The sequence below is a fragment of the Teleopsis dalmanni genome, chromosome 1 (genome assembly GCF_002237135.1).
Source record: "Teleopsis dalmanni isolate 2A chromosome 1, ASM223713v2, whole genome shotgun sequence".
Lineage (NCBI taxonomy): Eukaryota > Metazoa > Arthropoda > Insecta > Diptera > Diopsidae > Teleopsis > Teleopsis dalmanni.
This window is the reverse complement of record NC_051846.1, coordinates 128,625,943-128,633,061: the sequence shown is the minus strand read 5'-3', so window position 1 is coordinate 128,633,061 and position 7,119 is coordinate 128,625,943. Positions and strand designations below refer to the sequence as shown.

The 7,119-nt window shown below is 34.2% G+C and overlaps 1 protein-coding gene across 1 annotated transcript; it reads right to left on the bottom strand.

The window, feature by feature from the left end:
- Nucleotides 1-201: 201 nt before the first annotated feature.
- Nucleotides 202-2,021, bottom strand: LOC119666059. The gene is made up of 6 exons (XM_038075333.1): nucleotides 2,012-2,021; nucleotides 1,705-1,907; nucleotides 1,142-1,646; nucleotides 713-1,047; nucleotides 540-649; nucleotides 202-247 (listed from the first exon to the last, which is right to left on the bottom strand). The coding sequence occupies exons 1-6, from the start codon at nucleotides 2,019-2,021 to the stop codon at nucleotides 202-204; spliced, it is 1,209 nt and encodes a 402-aa protein (XP_037931261.1).
- Between the last annotated feature and the right edge of the window lie 5,098 nt (nucleotides 2,022-7,119).

Genomic DNA, 7,119 nt, shown 5'->3' with positions numbered 1-7,119 from the left:
CCTTAATTATTTATTTTAATATGAATATTAAATATGAAATTTATTTTAATACTTTATATCTACACTTTTTACATAAAAATGTTGGAACCATTTATCGGATCGGTTTCCTACGTTTCGGCTGCAAGAATAATATACCTATTATTATAGGTATTAATATACCTATCTTTCATTTTTAAAAAGCTAATTATTACTGATTTTTAATTAAAAAGTATTAATAACGTATTTTTCGATTCCTGGTACTTGCAGTCTGAAAAAATTTATTTACGAATAATTAAATACAAGAATTATTTCCAACACCACTGATGATGGGTATTTGCCAATACTCGAAACAGCTTTATGGTCAGCCAAAAATTCAATTAATTAAAATAATATAAAATAAATTTTTGTTGTTGTAGTTCACTACTCCTCGAAAAAACCCCTTTAAGTATTAATAAATGAAAGTATCTTAGCCATTATTATTCTTTATCGAATAGTATATTCGATTCGTGTTTCTTTATTGATCTATCTATAATATTATACTTATTCGATATTATTATTACCTGAAGTATCCTAAGTAGAAGCAACTACAGAACACATGTAGAATACTAACAGCCTTAACCTTGCAATTGTCTGTTACCCAAGCACTATTCCTATTCCTTCTAGAGAGGCACTAAGATGAGTTTAATGATTCATGATTAATTTAAAACGGATTATTTACTTTAAAAAAACTTACAATATTTTCATCTGATTTAGATTTCGCTAATTTTATTTGTAAACTATGAGTATGCGGGTCCTGATGTGCTTCATTGGCTTTCCAATCTAATACAGACGTTAGGATTTTTAAGTCAAAGACGGCGAGGTTAATAACGTAGTTATTTTGATTAGTAAAAAAATCTTCAGTATATTGCACTATCGACACACAATATGGAGTTGTTTCAGATATTAAATTTGCTTGACGTATCTTAAATGAGCCTTCCTCTTTGGTATGAATAGCAGAAATGGAAAATTCCTTTTTTAATAGATAATTCCCTGTCATTTTAGAAATGCTTATACTAGCAAAATTTGTTTCTGCAATAATCAAAAATAATATTTATATATATATACATAAAATCTTTAGAACTTAAGTAACAATATTAAATATTCTTATATCTTTATTACTTACTAATGTTCTCATTAAGAATTAGCTCACTGTAGCACATTTTCTCTACCAATGCATTTACTCTCTCGGTAACTTTTATGTTATCCGTAGAGCCATTACTACTTCTTGATTTGAGTATATCTTGTATAAGTTGCAAGTTCATTTCAACATAAGCCAAATCCACAGAGATTGTTTTTACTTTATTATTTGTGTATCGGTCACCGGAGTAACTCCTATATCTATCCAACATTTCTAAATTTTTTCCCTGCGCATCGGTTTGACTTGCTATATCATTATTTGCACTCACTGTAGTTATTTGATCTAGAACTTCCAGAAGTTTTTCTAAAGTCGATGGATCATTTAAATCAAGTAATTCCAAATTATTTTTGGCTCTTGAGACAAATTGTATAATTTCATTATGGGAGATATAAAATTGTGTAGTTGGGTGTTCCACCAATTTATTTATTTCTTTATGCATAATATCTTTTATATAGTCTCGCCATTCATTATATCTTTTCTGATCAGCATTCTTTTTGAATAAAACACTGATGAAATAAATTCAATCAACTTTTAAGAGGTTAACTTACCTTATATGTAAGTGCTGCCATAAATATGAGATTATGTGCAGTCTCGTAATCTGTTCTTATAAATGCCGATTTCACAATTTCTTTTTGAATGTTGAATTCCGTATCAGTTATTGTAGTATAGTCAATAGATAATGGGTCTCCATAAATTATATTACAAGCTCCTCTAATATCACATATTTTAACAAATAATTTAATCGGACTATCTAGAAAAAAATAATATACATTAATTAACATAACAAATACATATATATATATATATATGCTACAATAGATCTATTGTGTGTAATAGGATTGTTCAATAAATTACATTGAGTCATCACATATCACTTAAGTGTTGCCGTTGTTTATCAAAAACTGAATACTTACAAAAAATATACTCTAGACACTCTATATTTATTTTACAAAAACGATGGACATCAATATCTGAGACCCCAAATTATATAAGTGATACCTCAGGTTGCAATGATTTGTAAAGTAATCAACCCAGAGAGTCCTTAAGTCTACCGTGTTAAGCGAAAGTATCTAACTTGATACTTTGATACTCCCACCGATAGTACAAAAATATTTTTCTTGAGATTGATTTACACTATTAAGCCAGTTGTCTAATAATTTTGTCTCCTTCCATTTCGTAGTAGCAGTATTTAAGTGGTGAGTCTACAAAACGGCTCTGAACCAATTAAGGACATATTTTTATCTCTCTTAGGATCCATTCTATCAATATAGTAGTGTCAACCCTGATCAAATACTCTAATGACAACCCTGTAAAGAAAACATTATCACTTTTGACAGGAGCATAGTGTGTGTGATTTGACAACGAGAGAAGACAACACGTGAAGTTCTGATACGTGACGAAATATTTATTTTTTTTTAATAAAATTGTAAAATTGTAATTATTAAATAAAGTCCAGTGAAATCTTCAGAAGTGGAATTAGAAATCCGCGTGCACTGCGAAAAGTGTAAAAATAAAAGTTGCATACGTTTGAAAAACAAAAAAAATACATTACGCAAAATTGAGACTCTTCGGGGTAATTGTTTTGTGCTGTCGTTCGTAGTAAGCGTCAATTTACATATCTTTTTGAAAGTGTTCGTGACGTGTCGTAGAACTAAATATAGTGTCATCTCACTCGCACTTGCGGCATACGAAATCGAAAACGTTTTAGTGGATACATACTTTTTGTTTTTCGCTTTGAAAATCAGATGCACGTGTATGAAATTAGCGATCGTTTCATATAAAGCAATCTTTTTCATATTTGATTTCAAAAACCGCATACGTATTGACGTAGTAAAAAAATAAAAAACGTTATAATAGTTAAAACATCAAGGAACTACAACAAAATGAATTTTTATAAATTCACGTTAAATGAGTTACGACAAAAATGTAAAGATGCTGGTGTAAGCACAAAGGGAAAAAAGAAAGATTTAATCAAACAGCTGGAAGAAATAGAAAACGATGATGAGTACGAGACAGTGAATGATACTTTAACACAAAGAATTAATGTGTTAGAAAAATCCCTTGCACAAATGCAAAAGCTACAAGAGGTTAAAAACCAAAATGTAATTACAACAAGTCAAATGTTTCAACCGCCGGTAATGTCGTCACCAATAGGTAATTACATGACCACGTCAAACGTAAAGCCAGTCTGCTCAACTGTTTTAAATTCACCAATAATGTGTCCTGAAATGCAGACAAGCGTAAACAATAATATGTTGAGTAATAACTGTGCCGTTATGAGTGTTCCATATACATCTATATCGCAACAATATCCAACGATTTCTTATGTCCACGCTAATCCTCTTGGACCAACAACACCACAGTTATTTCAGTCATCAGCTCCGATACAACAACCGCCCTTGCCAAATGCGGCTAACAATTGTCCAGTTTTTGGCAGAAATGAAAACTTTTTACAAGCATCAACAACGCGCTCGATCTCACAACCTGCGACAAATTGTGCTTACAATATGGCAACAGTGAATCATATGGATTCACTACACCGAAGACATGATATTGCGTCTCAAAATATTCCGACTGTTTCTCCATTACAATGCCAAAATCAATTTGGAAATGTGCGTGATGTAATCACCCTTCTGCCGAATTTCGACCCATCATCGGACAAGTCGAGCTCCTCAAAACAATTTATCAAGCGGATAGAAAGCTTACGGGACGCATATAATTGGAACGATCAAGTTTTACTGTTTGCAGTCCAGCAAAAATTGCATGGTCATGCAAAATTCTGGGTGGATGCACAAGAAATATTCTTAACATGGCCACAGTTTGTTGCGAAGTTTACTGCTGATTTTCCTTCTAGTGAAAATATTGCTGATGTTCATCTTGAAATGGCGCATACCAAACGACAAGGTAACGTGACTCCGCAGGAATATTTTTATAAAATGGTATCTATAGGCACTAGAGGTGGAATACCCGAATCAGCAATAGCACGATATATAATATTGGGAATAAATGACCCGGACTTGAGAAAAAAAATTTCAAATGATTATGTGTCATACAACGATCTGCTTAGAGATATAAATAATTATACCGTATACAACGAAGTTAAAAATTTTCCGACCCAAGCGAAAAATCAATTTTCATCATATACCGCTCGCAACGTTGAGACCAAAAACGTAACATACGGAAAAAATTTCAAAACGAACAATGAGAAGAATGTTAAATGTTTTAACTGCTCAAAGGTTGGCCATTACTCGTCTAAATGTCCAGAACCAAAACGAAAAGAACGCTGTGCCAATTGCAATCGCACCACACATAAAACTGACAACTGTCCCGATAAAAAAATATTTAAATCTAATCCGACAATTAATAAAATTAGTGAACAATCTTCTAATAAAAATAAAGATAATGTAATAAAACAAATTAAAGTAAATAATTTCGATGCAAAATCATTTATAGACTTAGGTAGTGTTCACACACTCGTACGCGAATCTTTTGCTAAAAACTTTGAAAACCACACGAACTGCTCTGTATCTCTTACAGGCTTTGCAGGTGGTAAATATGAATGTATTTCTAAAATACATGCGATCGTTGAAGTGGACCTAAATAAATTCAGTGTGGATATGCTGATTGTTGAAGATGATCTTATTCCGGAAGACATACTTCTGGGTCGAGACATATTGTGCCATGAAGGAAACCGTGTTATTATAGAAGGCACTCGATGTCAAATAGAAAATTCACAAGTTACTGCTGACATGAACAAATTTCAAACCGAAAAATTAAAAAGTCTTTTATCAGAATATAGTTCCGTATTCGCCGAATCTTTGGCTGAAATAGGTAAGTGTGTGACTAACAAAATGAAAATACAACTCACTACTGATACCCCCGTTTGTATGAAACCATATCGATTACCGTTTGTAAAACGTGAAATTGTATCCAATATTATCGCAGAATTACAAGAGAACGATATTATACGACCATCCGATTCGCCATTCGCATCTCCAATCGTGCTAGTTGAGAAAAAAAATGGAGAACATCGACTTTGTGTCGACTATAGATGTTTAAACAAAATCACGAAGAAAAACCCGTATCCAATGCCAAATATGGAAGAACAATTTGCTCAGCTGGCCGGAAATAACTACTTCACGACGTTAGATCTACGAATGGGATACCACCAGATAGAAATTGAAGAATCTTCTAAGCAATACACCGCTTTTGTAACTACTGATGCACATTACGAATATAATCGAATGCCATTTGGGTTAGTAAATGCCCCGGCTGTATTTCAAACTACTATGAACCAAATTGCTTCACAAATGACTAAAGGAGAAATTCTTGTATACCTTGACGATGTCATTATACCAAGTCAATCAATTGATGAAGGGTTAAACCGACTACAAAAAATTCTACATTTGTTAAAAGAAAACAACCTTACCTTACGTTTTTCTAAGTGTAAATTCCTATCTACAGAGCTAGTGTACTTAGGTCACGTTATAAACAAAAACGGAATAACGCCAGGCCTTCTAAAAGTAACAGCGATCAAAAACTTTAAAATACCTACAAATATAACCGAAGTCCGTCGATTTTTAGGATTGACGGGATTTTTTAGAAAATTCGTTCGAGATTATTCATTAATCACAAAACCAATTACGAAGCTTCTTCGCTCGTCAGAACATACTTTTACTTGGGGAGCGGAGCAGCAGCTAGCTTTTCAAAAATTAATCCAAATACTTAGTAGCGGTCCGGTACTTGTTTTATATGATAGCGTAGCCGAGCACGAAGTACATACTGACGCCAGTAGTGTAGGTCTCGCAGGCGTTCTTATGCAGTCTACAGACGGTAAACGTTGGAAGCCGGTATTCTATTATAGCCGTCACTGTACTGAAGCCGAAAGTAAGTACCATAGCTATGAGCTCGAGACTCTTGCTATTGTCGAAACACTAGATCGTTTTAGAATCTATCTGCTTGGAAAACATTTTCGTGTCGTGACAGATTGTTCTGCAATTGCTACAGTGAAAGCGAATAAAGAACTAAAACCGAAAATTGCACGCTGGTGGATGAAGCTACTTGAGTATGACTTTGAAACAATCCATCGCCAAGGAAATCGTCTCGCTCATGTCGACGCGTTAAGTCGATCACCAGACGAGCCACCTAATGAGGTCGAACCGGCTGGGTTTGTAATGAAAGTAACAGCAAGTAAAGACGACTGGCTGTTCACGATGCAGCTTCAAGACAAGTCGCTCGTAGAAATTATCGACATTTTAAAGGGTGATAAATCATCCATCCAGGCAACGCAATTGAAAAACGATTACCAACTTCAGAATTACCGACTTTATCGCCGTACCGACCATGGTCTGAAATTCGTCGTACCTAAAGCAGTACGATGGAGAGTAGTGCATGCATGCCATGATGATATGGGACATTTTGCAACCGATAAGACGATAGAACGCATCAAGCAAAATTTCTGGTTTCCCAAAATGCGCAAGTATGTTAGAGAATATATTTCCGCATGCGTAGAGTGCTGTTACGTGGGGGAAAACCTGAAGGGCAAATGCACTACGATAAAAAAAAAAAAAAAAATTTCGACTAATCCACATCGATCATCTTGGGCCGTTCATCAAAAGTAAGAGAGGAAACTGCTATGTCTTAGCAGTCTCTGACGCCTTTTCAAAATTTCTAATCGTTAAAGCTGTACGTAACACTAAGACAGCTCCTGTTATAAACGCTCTCAACGATATCTCCAGTTATTTCGGGTTGCCTACGATAATCGTCAGCGATCGTGGAACCACATTTACTTCGACTCAATTTCACGCATACTGTGAAAAGAACAATATACAACATATAAAAACTGCTGTACGTACACCTCGCTCCAACGGTCAGGTTGAACGAGCCAATCAAACAATACTATCGTTCCTGCAAACGTCAACTGAAAATCCGAAACATTGGGATACTATGCTTCATAATCTCCA